The 18,017-nt window shown below is 35.2% G+C and overlaps 2 protein-coding genes across 2 annotated transcripts in view; one reads left to right on the plus strand and one right to left on the minus strand.

Annotated features, from left to right (window-relative positions):
• The window catches only part of LOC149799696 (voltage-dependent calcium channel subunit alpha-2/delta-1-like), a 230,274-nt gene that overhangs the window by 176,037 nt on the left and 36,220 nt on the right, over positions 1–18,017 (minus strand). The window lies entirely within an intron of this gene.
• Positions 1–18,017, plus strand: part of LOC149799697 (uncharacterized) — a 37,885-nt gene that overhangs the window by 9,576 nt on the left and 10,292 nt on the right. Inside the window, exons 2-4 of the mRNA XM_089959052.1 lie at positions 95–388; positions 3,154–3,236; positions 13,058–13,358. Of these exons, the coding sequence (XP_089815178.1) occupies positions 106–388; positions 3,154–3,236; positions 13,058–13,358 (667 nt within the window). The 5' untranslated portion in view covers positions 95–105. The remainder of the gene's footprint in view (positions 1–94; positions 389–3,153; positions 3,237–13,057; positions 13,359–18,017) is intronic.

Here is an 18,017-nt window from a genome sequence, read left to right on the forward strand (position 1 = left end):
AAGATGTGAAATATTACAAGCTATTTGTATTATTACAATGTGACCATTGATTAATTTAAAATTTTATATAATTCTGATAATTATTTAATATCAGGTCCACAAAAGATGAAAACCTCAGAGCTGATATTCAATGGAGGGAAACAGAAAGTAAACGTAAAATGGGACAAATTTCAGCCCCAACACCTTTACCTGGTATGGATGGAACAGAGTGTGACAACAAAGATATGTCTGCATTGGATCATAGACATTGGCAGCACAGCTGCAATACCAGTGCGATTTAATGCCCATCCCTGTGTCTACAATGTGATGGTGTGTGGCCTAAATAGTATGAAGGCTGCTTCAGAAGTGTACTATGAAGTGTGCGGGATGGCCAAATTAACACTCTCTGGTAAAGTGTAACTTTTTTCAGTAAATACACAAGTTACCTTCTCAATGTCTGATCCTTGTTAAACAAAACTGGTGATAAAATGAAAATTCTATTGGACTACAAAAATAAGTATTTTTCAGTCCGCATCATTCTCCTTCTATCACTGATTCTATTTTACAACAACTTAATAATAAGGCAACCATTTGACTAAAGCATCTCGGTATTTGCTTTGGACCTAACGCTGATTTTGTTATATGTTGATATTTTTAAATTTGACATGCATATGCCAGAATGTGAATCTAAGTACCCTCCAATAATGCCATATTCAGGTACCATAATTGCTGAATGCATCATGTAACAAACCTCAGCACTGAGAGAATAATATTAAAAAAAATTGGATGAAAGCATGTACTCATATCCTGAGTGGGGGTGAAGAAAAAGAGAAAACAAAGCAAACATAATGTAATAATTTCAAGATTAAGATTGACACATGTAGAGATGCTGCCTGGAATTTTCTTAAGGGAGGGGAGCCCACACCTATTTCCAGTGGGAAGAATCATGGATGACAATGCCAAATGGGAACTGATGGATCTTTCTAATATTCTCTACATAGAACACATAACATCCCTCCATTTTGGTTTTGTCCTGAACCAGTTGTAGGCAATCAACCAGTGTATTGAAATTTTGATTCATTTTCTTCTCAATTTCTTGCCCTCTAGTTCCATGTGCTGTGTAAGAGGTGCCAACTATTTCTGTGTCATCAGTTTGTGCAACGTCTTCAGTTCATGTCAGAGCACAAGAGCTTGCTTCTTGCTCTATAGCAGAATGCACAACCTTTTTGGCCAAGGGCCAGACTGCATTTTCTACGACCACACAAGGGCAGAAAACACTCATTTATTTACTATAATTACTGTTCACAGCACCAGATTTCTGTGTTGCTTTAATTTGCCCTGAGGGCCGGACAGAACACGTTCATGGGCCGGATCTGGCCAGCAGTCCATGGGTTGTGCACCCCTGCTCTATAGTATTGACCATATAAGACAATCTTTCTACAAAGAATGCAGTCATCTTCCATTTCGACATTCATTAAACATGCTGTTTATTGTGCTCTATACAATTCTGTTATAGCTGATCAATGGATCAGTTTGTTATATCCTTCAAGGAGACAATTAAATCTAAACCCCTGAATAATTTCTGCAAAAATCACAGACCTGAATCATACAGATGCTTGTATTCAAACACTAAATCTACCTTAGTACAGCTTGATTAAGATCACATGCAAAATGGAAGGCCAAGACTCAATTTGAGAAACCGTTATTTATAATTTTTCTCTTTAAAAGAAAACAAGAAAAAAATACTGAGCACACAATGGGTACAACAAATTGCAGGAATCACAAATAATCTGTGTCACCTTTCCTTTGTTTTGTGAAGCTGCATGACTAACAGTCTTTGTTGCATGAAATCTGCAATCCCATGGCTGGCTACATGTCTGCTCATAATCAATGAAAATAATCACTGCTGTGTAAGAATCTTAATTAAGATCTCTAAGCCATAGGTTTCTGAATTGTTTTTATATAATTATCAGCTTGATTGATGTTTTGAATAGTGCCTGGGAATCAGGGACATTTAAGACAAAATACCAAAATGATGAAACCTCATTAGTTCACATCATAACAGAGTGCACTTTAGCTGGGTTCCCCTAAATAAACTATACACATATAAAAAGATGAGCACCCTATGATAGATTTGTTTTTTATATCAGCAACTTAATGAGTTATCCTCACTAAAGTCATCAGTGTACCAATCTGTAGTCCTCTGTATGTGGTGTCTGTGAAAAAAGGGGGACTCTTGAATGAGTCCTCTGTATGTATGTGGTGTCGGTGTATGACACGTAACATAAGTGCTGTTTAATGGAATTTAATGAAAAGTGGTAATATTATTAACAATGAAAAACTTATTAAACTTGTGCTTGTACATCAACAACAAGATGCCCCATACTTTAATCATTTTTGAACTAGAAATTCAAACTCAGAAAGCCACTAATCTGATGTCACTGAAATTCAGCAGTCAAGAAGGGTGATCTGAGTTACGAAACTACAGAAAGTTACACGAGTATAACTTGATTTTAACTAGACTTGGACCCTGAACTTTTTGCGCAAAAAAAGTTTGAAGAATACAGGGTATGTAGTACTGCAATGACGACCAAGCCAATATTACTATGTGATTGGTAGAATAATGGAACTGCTCCTCCCCAGTAATTCATTAACTCACCACTCTCTATAAAATCATAAACTTACCACTGTTGTGCATCCAGTATAACATGCAAGTACACTTGCAGTACCAAATGAATAAACTGATTCAGTAGCACAGATGAAGTAGGTACAATTGTTCTAAATAATGAGTCTAATAATGTTTAGTACAGGATAACTTAATTTCACATGCAACAAAACTAGGAATGCAATGTGTAATGAGAAATATTTAAACTACAAAATTTTCAAGAATTTTGACAAGCTTAGAAGTTTTATTCAATTTTGATATTTTCCAATTTATTTGCTATTTTATTCCATATCTGCAAGTGTATATTTTTTTAAATTTGTGACCAGAATGCCTAAGTTGCACAAATAAATCACAAAATCTCTCCATATACAGTATACCAAGCAAGGACACAATCATAGGTCTTTCTCTGATGTAATAAAATTTAGCTACCTTATATATATATATATATATATATATATATATTATTAATAAAAAATATAGGCAACTTTGTTTCTATGATACATGTTTAGGTGCAAGTGAATCCATGGAAACAGATCTAGAACTGAAGGACACACTTTGGGAAGAAGCTACAGATGAACAATTTACAACAAATGTAGGTGTATTTATCCAATCTCTAACTCCTTTCTCGCACATTGTACAATGTCCAATTTAGAAAGCCAGTATTTGACAGTGTGATGTCAATACAGTAATACCTCGTGCATTCGCGTTTCTGGATTCGTGAATTCACGGATTCGAGAAATTTTCATTGGTACCCTCTACGTACATGTTTTCTTTATTTTATTGATTTGTACCTTTGTTATATGACTTCTGTGACATATGAAGTTTACCTAGTTTACCTTCCTGACAATGACAAAGAAAACGTCAGTCATTAAGTTTACAGTCCCATTCGTTACTTGGTTTTACCTTACTGTGAGTGCAAAAGAAAACGGCAGCCAATGAATTAGTATAGGGGTAATATTAGTATACATGTACCGTACTGTAAATGCGCTAGTGTGGCAAATACCCATTAGGCGATACTGTACTCTATTTTTACGTCAACCATTTATTTCTCTTTTTAAGGGTAATGTATTAAGCTAACTTTTAAATGAAATTAAAGTGCTTTGGGAGCATGATTTGGGTCATATTTAGGGTTTAAACCCTAGAAATAAGCATTTATTAGCATTTTTAGTGACTCGTACCAAACATTCACGATTCCTCCTGATCCGTGACTGGTTCTGGAACCTAATCTCACGAATGTTCGAGGTATTACTGTACATCTAATTTATCGTGTATACTATCTATATAATGTCAATAGTTATTTTATCATTTCAATACAGTATGCGGGCATGTGAGAAAGCTTGCCAGTAGCTTCTCGTAGGTCGGTGGTTCTTTCCAGGGTTTTCCGGGTTCTTCCTCCACCATTAATACTGGCCGTCATGTATAGCCTATCGTGCTGAAAAATGGCGTTAAACCCCATAACAACAACAACAACAACAATACAGTATGCAATCTATATGGTGTCAATACATCAAATTTATCATGTCAGTACAGTATACGATCTATAAACCAGTTGTATTAGTTATACAATAGCTGTTGTTGTGGGTTTAACACCATTTTTCAGCACATGATAGGCTATACATGGCAGCCATTATAGCTGGTGGTGGAAGAACCTAGGAAAACAACAGTAAGAACTACCGACTCATGAGAACCTACTGGAAAACCTTTCCACATACACACATTGTCTGAACCAGAGACTCAAACCCACATGGACCAGGGTAAGATGGCACAGATCGGTAAAGGCGAGAGCTTTAGACCACTAGGCCACCTGAATAATGCATACAAACAAGTACAACTGAGCCCACTTAAAACAAATTCAAAAAAACAAGAGACACTGTTCATCATTACTAAATAGTTTATACAAAGGCACATTATCATTCAGACTCAAAACAGTATTTCACAATTATACAAGAAAATTAGCTGAAACAAACTTAAACAACTTTGTTACTTACTAGTTGACTGACAAGCTAATTTGACTCCTACGTGACTGCATGTAACTGAAAACTCTAAGATTTGAAAATCTGCTGTGTAGAAAAGATATTTTTAAAGTTTAGAACAAACTTTACACCTGGAATAAACCTAATTAACATAGTATTAAACTCTGGAATTTCTAAATTATATTTGGTGAAATGTAAATTATAATTTTTAATGCCTGGCAGCCTTTTAGTACATTCATGTATGCCAGTCAGTCTCTGTTTATTAATAACGCCACATGGAACTACCAGGATATAGATCTCCAGCATACTAAAAAATTATTTCTTCTTAAATAGTAAAATTTTTCTGAAGACATCTTCTTACTTCTTTTATATTGTGAAAGGACAATGAGATGTAATGCTCAGATCATTCTTATAACCATCCCTTTTTCTGTGATGCAACAAATAAAATATACCAGCACATCTGGTGACTATCGCAATGTTTGAATTGTAAAAGTGAGGAACGAATAATTTCCACTGAAATTGTGGAATATGACTAACCATAGCTATCAACAATAACCCTTCCTGTGCAAAACATCAGACTTAATTGATCCAAATGAATAATATAAAGTGTAATTACTCCACATCAAGGCACGAGTACCAGTCAATTAATTTCTGAAGCTACTGCCAACATTTTAATGCAAATGTACCTGAAAGCCATGTAAGAAAGGACACCTGACTGGCGTAAGTGATAAACTGACACAATGATGCTGACCAAAGTATTGTCATTTTGGTGTTGGCAGGTCATGCAGGTCATGCTGCATTTTTCTTACAGAAGTTTCAGCTTGATAAGAATGTGTCCATCAAAGACTGGTGCAGAATCAAGCTGCTGCATGTACATGTGAAATTTAATAATCTGCCAGGTACCATATTAAAGTTGTACAGCAGTATAAATATCCATCAATGCATGACAAAACTAGAAAACACTTATCACTGTAGGATTAATGGCATTCATTGTGGGATTAGTGGCATTCATTGTAGGATTAGTGGCTTTCATTGTGGGATTAGTGGCTTTCATTGTGGGATTAGTGGCATTCCAAACAAAAAACAAGAGTCTTCCAAAGTACTGATGCTCTGCTGTCCCAAAAAAGTTTCCACCAATTCAAGACCATTTTTTTTTAACTGACAAGCAATGAAACCATCTACAATATTCTTGAACAATAAGATGTTCAAATTAGCTACTATGGTGGCCATATTGGATATAAGACTGACACAATTTTCATTTGCGACAAACTAGACACCATTAGAAGACTTTTGGTCAAAACTTCAAGCCAATGATAATAATAATAATAATAATAACAATGACCTTATTTAAAGAGGGTAACACAATTAGCTAAGAACTAATCTACCTTGAAGCCTAAAAAGGAATTTATTTTAGCTGCATCTCTGAAGCCACTAGATATATTGGGTTTGGAAGAAGGAAATAGAGTGGGCATTTCTAATCTCAACTGGAATACTATTCCAGAGCAGAGTTCCAGAGTATTGGAAACTTTTTTTAAATAACTCCTTATTTGGTTTGGGAATTTTATACTGTTTGGTAGACATGGATTGCAGGTGGGGAGTATTACCAGGTAGCCTATACTGGAATAGTGATTGTAAATATTCAGAAGCACTATTATGAGATATCCTGTACATTAATTTGGCGTTTCTCAAACAGATTTGGTCTTTAATAGGTAATATTTTTAACCTACCAGCTAAATTTTCCTTGCTTTCTTTCTGGATTGACATTAGCCCAAATGCTCATTTTTGAAGATGTGCCAGCTTTGCTATGTTTTTATCATTTGAATTACCTCATATTGTATTACAGTAGTCTAAATAGGGTTGTACAGTGTATGTAACTGTTACAAAATAGTTTTCTGTGCCTTTCAGGGAAAAAATGTCTTATTCTACTGAGAAGCCATAAACTTGAATTGACTTTTTTACTGATATGTTTGATATGTTCAATCCATGACAGGTTATTATTTACCAGAACACCAAGTAGTCTATCATGACGGACCATTTGCAAATTTTTATCCTTCCATGTCAGACATAGTTCATCACTATCAAGATTTGTCCTTCTTTGCCATATTGAGATAAGTAATATTTTAGTTTTACCAGTATTTACCACCATGCCATTGCATGTGCACCAGTTTTCCAGTTTGTTTAGGGCATTCTGTAAAGAAATTTCAAGTTCATGCTTTGTGTTTTGGATGTCTGACAATGTTGTGTCATCTGCATAGAGATCTGTAGGTGATATTGAGTCTCTTAGTAAAAGTGGTAGGTCATTAATAAATAAAATGAATAGTAATGGACCTAGAATTGAGCCTTGTGGTATTCCATATCTAATTGTTTCAGGTTCAGACAGAACATTATTTATGTAAACATGTTGTGTTCTCTCATTTAAGTAAGAAGAAAACCATCTAATTGTTCTTTCATCACACTGGTAGATTTTCAGTTTCTTCAAAATGATTTCATGATCCACCATGTCAAAAGCTGACCATCAATTCAGAAGAATTAGTATTTTCAATATATTCATGGTCACAGTGGCAGTCATATTGGATATCTTTGTGGCAGTTTTCATTTAGGACCAATAAGACATCATAAGTCATCTGTTGTTGAAAACCCTATGTTAATATGACCATGTCAATGTGACTTTCCATTTAGGAGGAGTACTGACATGATTTTCAAGATGGCCACCATGGTGATCATATTTGAGGTCAGAGTGGCACCATTTTCCTTTAGGAATAACCCAATTTCATAATTGTTGTTTGGTCAAAACCCTGTGTCAATACAAATTTCCACTTAAGAAATAAAAAAAATAGAAAGATTTTCAAAATGGCTGCCATTGTGGCCATATTGGATGTCAGTTTGGTGTAATTTTTATCTCAGGCCAACTAGACACAACAAAAAGTCTTCCTGTGAAATTATCATGTTTGTATGACTTTCCATTCAGGAGTAGCACTAAAAAAAAATTCAAGATGGCTGCTGTGGTGGCTGTATTGGTAGTGAGATCAGAACCAATTTCATTTAAAATCCAAATAGATAAAATAAAAAGGCATTTAGTGAAACCCTATATTGATATGACTATCAAATGAGGAGGAGTAGTTACAACAAGATTTTTAAGATGGACACGAGGCACCAACTAGACCTCATAAGACATCTGCTGGTGAAATCCCCATATTGATATATATGATTTTTGTTGTTCATCAGAGAAGTTATAAAATGGTGGCCATATCAAAGTACAAAAGAACCATTTTCATTTAGCTCCAGCTACACATCAAAAGAAGTCTTCTGGTGAAAACCCAATGTCAATATGACTTTCCTTTACGAGAAGCAGCAGTAATAAGATTTTCAATATTGATGCAGAGGCAATCATATTGGGCATCAAATCAGCACCATTTTGATTTAAAACAAACTAGATATAATAATTAGTCTGTCAGTGAAAATCCCATGTTGATATGACCATCCATTCAGGTTAAGTAGCAATAATATTTTCAAGGGGTGTGTGTGTGTATATTTGGTGTAAACCGAGGACATTCATGAGAGTACACACCAACGTACTGAGGACACAACTCCAACCGAGGACGTCCTCGGTTGGAAAAATGGTAAAATCTTGCTTCTCCCAACTATGTCAGCCTAGAATAACGTTAAATCATGTAGGAAGGTCCCTGTTTACAGGCTTGGTACTTGTTCATGATTTTGGAGTGTATCTTTCTTCCAAAGCTGGCGATACACACGCCTGAAACAATGTCCTCGATTGCAAAGTGGAAAACTTGTAGAGAGATCTCTGCTATCAAATTACACATTGCAAAAACATATTATCTCCCTTTAGATTCAAGTATTAGATACCAACTATTTAGCTAAACTATAAGAAGATAAGCTGGTGCATATAACAGTCCTTGGTATTTTTTAATAATATTTCATGCATGTGAGAAATAGTGTTGGGAAACTCACGATACATTCATACCATACACGTCCAATTCAGGCAAATAAATCTACGACATGTACGAAATTACATCAAAATGCTATCGGAAATACGCATGAATTCGATGTAGAGTTGTACCGAAATTGCTAATTATCTGACCCATCTGTAAAGTTAAAATGTCCTGTTTGCGGCTAGATTTTACACACATAAAGATATTGAAAAGACATCCTTGATATGCAAAATTTATTTTATGATTATTAAATGAGCTATATCCACCCCTATTTCATCATTTGTCTACTTAGTATTCAAACAGGAGAGAACAGATGTGAATCAAGTGAAAAATCCTGTTAAGGTGAGATCAAATTATCACTAACCAAATTTGGAAGTTACATGCACAGAACTTCAGTAAATATATAGAAAGATAAATATATTATACACAGGTCAAACATTTATCATCACAATGATCAGTCCCAAAATGAAACATTTAATTACAGCAATATGTTTTTTATCATCATGCTCTTAAGACCTGCGACTAAACGTGCAAGCAATCATAAACTGCTGAATGCATTCAATGTTCTTTTAAATGTATATACTTGCTTCAGTTGGTGATTTGATTACTTTGCTTAACATATCATGAATTATATTTGTATCGATAGTTCTGTTATTAACGAAGTCTTATTAAAACAACACACAAAATGTAAAAACAAGGCGTCAATCTATATTGCTTTCCCAACTTTAAAAAGGTTTCTAACAATAGCCAAAATGCTCAGGATGTTCTACTGGACCAACTTGTATTTATAACTTAACAGAACATCTATTTAGGGCTGCATTAGACTGTAATATTCTTACTCATTTAGTTTTTTTCCAGTATGTTTTATACAGAAGGTGACGCGGAGAAAAAAAAAGTTTAAAACTTCCAATCAGCGATACAAAACACCTTTACATGGTACCTTGAATTAGCAAATGTATAAACTAAGTGATTTGGAAGGTGAACCAAGAGAGTGTTGTACCATTAAGGTATATTCTTGTTCATTCATGGCTCCAAAACAATAAAACAGGATAAACTGTTTGTAAAAAGGTATTAGAAAATTATCCCCATCCACTAACTCTATACATACATGTACTCTCATAGAACTCTGTTCTTCACTTCTGCAATTACTGAACTTAAAAGCTATTTATAGTCTGAATATATATATATCCCCATTTGTTTGTATCTACTGATTTCAATAATGAAAACGTTTAATGTGATAAAAAGTGCACAGAACTAAATCAACCGAATCATTGATTTATAATTTTTAACATGACTGTGACCAGAATGGCAATAATACTGACAACCCCAGCACCTTTCATGCTTAACAGACTTTCCATACAAACACGGCGCCATATTGCATACACTATGGGCAAGTTTATTTCCATCAGACAACATAATAACATAGTTCATCCTATTCGGTAACTGCCGGATAATTCCGTAAATTACCATAACGTTGAGAGTTTGGAATTATATCCCTTTGCACACATGAACATGCATGAAAGGCAAATTTGTTGTCATTCTTTCCCTTTGCTTGCTTAGACTTGTCAATATCGGAAGCAGGCGACATATCCATGTACATCTGTAGTCGTGCACACACCCCTTTGCTGAAAATGAACTTGTCCAGGAACTGGAAATGGAACTCAAGCATGTCCATCTATTATATTGAAAACTTCTGTTAAGCATGAAACGTGCAGATGATGAATGGTGTTTTGGCCACTCTACTCAGGTTAGAAATTAGAAATCAATGAATGAATCGACTAAGGTCTGTGCACTTTATATCACATTAAAGATTACCGGTTTTTAAATCGAATTGCGGGGGTACAAACATAAGGGGGAAAAATATTATTAAGACTATAGTTTGTTTCAATTCAGTTAACATAGATAAGTTGTTGCTGTTGTTGTTATTGATGTTTTAGTCTATCATTATTCTTTGTGTTGAGGTTGAGATAAAACACTATACAGATTACAACAGAAATAATGCTGTATGTATCATCAATTTATTCAACCAAAGTGACTTGAAAAATACAAAGTCTCTGTGAAATACACAATATGGGTAACACAAACATTCATTCTTATTTTCAACATTACATCTGCACATGCCTGAAAGAGAGAGATAGAGAAGATTCGTAGGTATATTATGCAATGAAGATATTTCTCTATTTTGTCCAAAAGCAATTAGTCATTGCCGATAAGGTGAGTTTCCTGCCATAATTGCTCAAATCCAGCCAAATAGTATTGTTACAAGCCAGGGGTATTTGCTTGACCAAGCATCATGTCAAACCCTGGAACGATTTTGCTAGAAGTCACAAATTTACCTTAAATTTTTAAAGACTGTTATACAACTTCAGTTGTAAACTATAAAGCCCGACGCATCCATTCTATACTGACATTTTTCGCTAATCAATGCAAGACCACAGATCTCAAAACTTACCAAATATCTATCAACCACATATCTGAATGGTTTCGCTTCATCAACTTTCCGTACCATCAGCAGTTCACACCATAAAACTATACAACTATCCTCTAACACAGGGAACTATTTTTACTGCACCACCTTAGGCCAGTCAATTCATGGTTTCAAGGCACAATTTGCCAGTACAACTGCGTCACATTTGCCACCATGGCGATATAAACGGTATCTGCCAAATCCCTTCTTGTTTATTCCTTTGTGTAATTTACCAGTCTTCTACCATAAATACTGCCACTGCAGTCACACCACCAATGTACACCATTAGGTTTTAACAGGAACTACATTACTCCAGGGAAACTCATGCGGTTTTGACCTGAATTCACTAAAAAGTCAACCATGGCATCATGGAAACTCAATAACACTTCACTCCATGACGTTTGCTCCTACTAATTGGCTAATTATTTCGGGCTAAGGAATATTTCCATTGTACCATATTCCAATAATCAAACAAGTAATCACACAAATCTAAGAATTCCTTAAAACGGGGTGCTATAACCAAATGTGCATACTCCAATTTTATTACAATATGATCTCCAAAGCGGTGGATTAGTCTGAAGCATGTTATGTCGTACTAAAGTCTAATTGCAGGAAAATCAATCAATCAATAAATTCATCAGTCAGTCAATAACAACAAGATATATATTCAAATAATAATGTAACTGCCCTAAAGAACAGCTGTAGATGAATCCCTTATGGAGGTTACAGTTACTTAATACTAGTATGTGTTTTGGATTTGATTTTAATGCAGGTTTAACAATCTTTCAGTCATATCGCTATGATGTCTGCAGTGTGGCAGTTTATAGGGATGTCAAGCATTGGGGGATTACGGCGCAGACATGTAGCATGATGTCCCACGCAATCACATTATTTTGACACCAGGCCAACTAGTCATAACACTAACCTCTTATTGCTGAGCGCCTAGCGAGGCAGCTGTTAGTACCATTTTCATGTCTTTGATATGACTCGGCCTTGGTTCGAACCCACAACCTCCCGCATCCGAGGTGGACGCTCTAACCACTAGGCCACCTGAGTGGTCGTATTGGTTGTTAAGACTGGACTAGATATGCAAACATGTTCTTGTTGGTCATAATGTACCAATGTCCATGGTCTCCATGATTTTGTCAAATAGTGTGCGTCCTTAGTTTGTATGGATTATACAGAATATTTGTGTAAACGTGTGAGTCCTCGCTTGCACTGCTAAATTTCATATTCCTTAGAATTGATAATACAGTTCCCTCCTTAATACATCACCATTTGCTATTAATTTACTGCTTCAAACAGTATTTCTTTTCACTCTAACATTGACAGAACAAATGTCCTCGGTACATGGTTCCATATACAAGTCATTGATATCCACCAAATATAAGTGTGTGGGGGTGGGGTGGGGGTGTGTGCGTGTGTGTAACTTTCATCAATATGCTCCAAGTAGTTTAGGAGTAGCAGAAACAACAAACTTGTGCTACGGGACAGGCAGATGTCAGACAACAAAACAATCCCAAAAGCCCATTTGGTTTATGACCAGTAGAGCTATTAAGTCCAAATTATGCTGAATAATAATGAGGCATAAAAACACACAACTTAAAAGTTATCCTACACCAGCCAAACATGAAAATATGAATAGTTCTGCTTTAAATAGATTATCTGACCCACTTCTGCTTTTTGCCACTATAATCTGTAAAACATTTATTTTTTTCCAAACCAAACAATAAACTGAATATAGCAGAGCCTTTAAGCTTTTTGTAAAGCCATACTTCTTCCACTTTTCATGTTAGTAATTTGGTATGTATAACTGCCATAGACTGCATAGAGGCTACTAGTGAGTTTGTGTATCAGAAGTAATTCAAAAACCATCTATCAAAACTCAGTTCCAACTAAACTTCCTTTATAAACTAGGTCACCTTTTTTAATACCATGTCAATAAGAGTTAATTGTAATCTTGTCAATGTAAATTTTAAGATGTTAGCAGGAGTTTTAAGCAATAACAAATGCTCTCTTTCAGAAGTCATTTACACTAAACATCAAATACACTCTGCCATCAACCTACACGCTCCATAATCTACCAAAACAAGACCAGAATCAATTCTATCTGATTAAAGTTCACCAGGAGTTGCCACGGAAAGATCTACTGTTTTTGCATCCGGCATCTAAGGGAGATTATTACACATTTCCAGTAGATTTTGTTGCAGCCAGTGACTATGTCTTGACAGTTTTTGTACCAAATATTATCCACTCTGGAACAATGAGAATGTGCTGGGCTTTAGAAACGTGTTCGATGTCAAGACCACTTCATTTTAGAGCATGTAAGTACAAAATTTGGGGGAACATCAATCATGTCACAAACTGAGTAGTAAGTGGCAGGGAATGGTGATTTATTGTTGGTGATTATTAGTAATTATTACCTTGATAATTGCTTGCCGCAATCTGTATATGAATTAATAAGAGCACCACATGCCACACATGATAGAACCATCTTGATGTGTGTGTGTGTCAGTCTAGGGAAATAAATATATTCCTATCACTATTTTGCTCACATAAATATATTCCCACCACTACCACTTCCAATATATATGACAAGATGGAGACCAGTCTACATTTTAAAACAGGGCATTTTACTCTATTATAATAGTGCAATTACTGGTTCACTTGAGCACCTTCTGCTGAAGACACATGATGTACCAAGTTTCACAGTAATCCATAAAAACCATGCAAGCGTCTAGTTACAATAACAAAATTAAGTCATAACTTGTATTCATTTGTAAGTCAAAAAGGGAAATAACTACAAAAATTGTGGAAAAATTTGTCAATATGTGCATCTTTACAAGATTCACTGCACAAGACTCAAGTTAAAATGGATCATAACTCGAAACAAATGTACCATACAAGTGGTGTGATTTGTTGCTATGTACAACTTCCATAACAAATCCCAATGTTTCACAGCAATCCATTAAAAACTACAGGACCAGTTGCCAGTGGTAAAAGCAAGAGAGGCATTTACCAAATTTTTACATAGAGATGAACAATGGACTAACTGTGGCTTGCTAACTTGATTATCAGGGTACCAGAATGCCACTCGTGTAAACCCAGTCAGTCTAGCTGTTGTACTACACACCATGTTAAACTGGATAAGCCAGTAAGAGGTGTAATCTTGACCTGTGTGGACTTGTATTTATTTTCCTGTGTGGATGCAGAAGTTTATCCTTTGTGGGCAGACATATTCCAGTCCTGTGTCAACATGTAAATGTTCCCTGTGTGGATGCAGAAATCTATCCTTTGTGGGCAGATATATTCTAGTCCTGTGTGAACATGTAAATGTTCCCTGTGTGGGTGCAAATATAGAACCTCATGTTGGCTTGCATAATTGTGTCCTGTGCGGGGCAGTATTGTTCTGTGTGAGACCATACATCCCTCCAGTCCAGACATGTCATATTCCCTGTCCGTGTGAAGACTAGAATCGGTGATAAACATTTATAAGCATAGGACTCCTAACATATTTTCATATTAATTTATCTTGAATTAAGTGGTGGATAGATGTCTTACTTGTTTATTGAATGAAGTGTTAAGAATGTGATCTGTGAATTTTTATATCATTTGATTCAGATTAAATGATAGTTTTAATATCATGTATTTGTGTGCAGTTGTTAATTACTCCCCTCATACACACACACACACACACACACACACACACACACAGGTTCTGACAATGACCTTAACATATAAAAGGTTTCATGGTGATTACTGTGAGACAAGCTGTGTTCACAAGATTCTGTCAAATAATATATTCAGCACCAAGTCTAAAAAAAAGCAACAAGTAAAGAAATGTGCAGGTGTGCATCGATTTGTTAATAAACACATCATTAAACGACAATCATATCCTTTCCCAAGCAATCCAAAGAAATTTGTAGGTCTAGTCTCATTAACAAGATCTGCCATATACAGCAGTCCCCCTCTTGAACAGCCCCCTTGACCAGCGGCCACCCACTTCTTATGGCCAGAATCCCTTGGCACAGACGAGTTTGTGTTCAAAAGTACCCCTCAAAAATGGACATCCCTCTAACGCGACCAGCAGTCAGCATATTATTACAAAAATGTAAAATGTTCTCCTCACGAGCGGCCTCTTTTTATTTCAAATTTGTCCAGAACCAATAACTAATCGTGATGTAAGGCAAGTAATCAGATTGATATAATATAATATATTATTATTATTATATAAAATAATATGATACCATCGATAAATGCCTCCCAATGTCAGGTTTCTATCCAATGTCAGGTTTTCCGTTTTACTGAAAGAAGTGTTGACTAAAATACATGTAACACTAAGATTAATATTATATCATTATCTATAAAAGCCAATGTTTACAGGAAATGGGCTCAACAATGTTATGGTAGAGTTTTGGGCTTCATACATCTGTCGAGTTCTTCTCTTTGATGAATACAACCGGACATAATTGTCAAGATCATAACATGGTCAGCATAGGCTAAAAATAGATTATGTGGCTTAACACACAGAGAAATTAACCTTGAACAAAACATGGTACCAGACAAAGACCAAAAGATCATGTGACAATATATTTATCACTTCCTTTATGAAGAAGGCATTTTGTCCACCCTACAAAAGTTTCGTCTGCATAATTAAATTGCATAGAGTTAGCAACATTCGAATATATCATTACCAAACATTAACATGTCATCACGTAAACGGAGACATATTATTTTAGAAGAAAGTCGGTTATTCTACTCAACGATATTGGGTGGGGTGGGAAGGGGGACTCGCTGAACAATTTTATGTAGAAAAGACTTCAATAAAACAATTTTATATTGAAAAGACTTGAATAAACAACATCGTAACAGATAAGGAGATTATTTAGCAGCAGTGGGAAAATGAAGCAAATGGAAAGAGAATTATGTATGTACCAAGATGATGTTTTTGAATGGTTTTGCAATGTGCATGACAACAATATCCACTTGCATATCATGCTTACATCCAGAATAAGAACTATTAATGTATATTCAGTTAAAATAAGTCTATTATGATGACAAGAAGAACCTTTTAATAATGTTACTTTTAAATGAAGATATTAAATGAAAATATGAAATGCTTTGAAGTATATAGCTTTCTAACTACGTACATTACATATACTTCTCACAAAATATTAAGTCCCCCTCTGGAAAGGCCACCCATCTTATAAAGCCACTTTTCCGGTGCAGAAGGGGTGGCCATATAAGAGTGGGACCACTGTACTACATGGGCTGAAAGTCAAACCAATGTTCTTGCTCTTTTGGGTTTAATGCCATCTCTCAGCACAAGGTAAAATTTATTTGACATCCAGTGTAACTAGTGGACGAAGAACCCAGGAAACCATGGTAAGAACCACACACCTACAGGAAGCTACTGGCAAGCATTCTCACATATTGACATTGTTCGAGCCCAAGACAAACCCACATGGACTGAGGTAAGATGGCAGTGATTAGTAAACGTAAGCACTTTAGACTATTTGGCCTCCCTGGGCTTTGCATAGCAATAGATATGGAAAGACAGTGTATAAAAATAATGATTTAGCTTTTTAAAAAAAGTGTAGGGATATACAGTAAGTAATGACTGACCTTGATATTATTGATATTAGTCAGTGTACTGATTGTTCTTGTTTATAATTCGAGTTCAACTCAAACAATACTGACCTTGGTGTGCCATTCCCTAACGTGCCAAATGATCAGGGTATATGATGTTTATTGATGTTCTACTGATTACTCGTAAGGAAGTGCATACACCCAGATCCAGGGCGAGAAATGATATTAAATTTAAAATTTGAAGTTTATTTTAGATTTTTTTTTCAAGGTTTTAAAAATAATTGAGACTCAAGACACTAAACAAGATTTATTTCCATTGTGAGCACAAGATTTTTTAATAATTTGATAAAATATGCTTTTGAGTTTGTTACAAAGCAAAACTTAAGTAAAACTGTCTAAACTTTGAGTCTGCTTCTAAGTAAAAATAAATAAATACCCGTAATTTAATAACAAATACCTTTAAGTACAATCTCCACTACACTATACTCCTGCACACTGCCCTGCAAACAATCCATTAAAGAAATGAAAACACTCAGCTGTTAGGCCAATGTCATATTTAGGTCTGCAGTTTTGTAAATTGTGGAAACAGAATACACTGTATACAAATATCCTATCCTAGGACCCATACATTTTCTTTATATGGAATTTTTAAACTCCTGAAGCTTCTCACCCTGCTGCTTTTCAAGAGCCTTGATGTCCTCTTCTTTATCCCTTGCTCACTTTCTTTTTGCATGGCACATTAAAAAACGTCAGTCCCTTTCATGCATATTCCAGTTTTGAAAACCAACTTATAGTATTCTCACACCATCCCGTTTGTTTGTACATACCTACTAATTTTAAAAACAGAAGGCAATCAAGGATACAAAAAAAAAGCACAAAAATTAGTCCTTATATTCACTGATTTCATAATTTATGAGTTCTAACCTGATTGTTGCCTGAGGGTCCCAAACACTGTCAACTAGCTGGCATTTCGATTCAAATGGGAGTTTCTTTAGCAACACAGTCAACATAATTGCTTGGAGCAGTCTATGCTTTCTAGACGTACATCAACATCTTTGAAAATCTCAATGATTTTGTAAATTTTGGAGTTACATCTATCTGAACATATGTTTACAACAGTTCCTCCTATTTACTGGTTCAGTTTGTTCAAAAATATTATAATTACACATTGCAAATAATGGATGCAAGTGACAGTTTTTACTGCAATAGACAATTCTAGAAAATAGAAATAGACTACGAGCAGTTTGCTTGTTTAAATCAGGAGTTTCTGTTTGCGTTGAAATGCCATATTGGCAATGCATCCTCTGGTTTGGATTTCATGACTGATTCACTTAATTCAAAACACAATTTCAGTTAAACTTTTTAAAATACCTTCAAAAAGGGTACAACTGTTG

The sequence above is a fragment of the Sinohyriopsis cumingii genome, chromosome 5, assembly GCF_028554795.1.
Source record: "Sinohyriopsis cumingii isolate HCF-2022 chromosome 5, ASM2855479v2, whole genome shotgun sequence".
Classification (NCBI taxonomy): Eukaryota; Metazoa; Mollusca; class Bivalvia; order Unionida; family Unionidae; genus Sinohyriopsis; species Sinohyriopsis cumingii.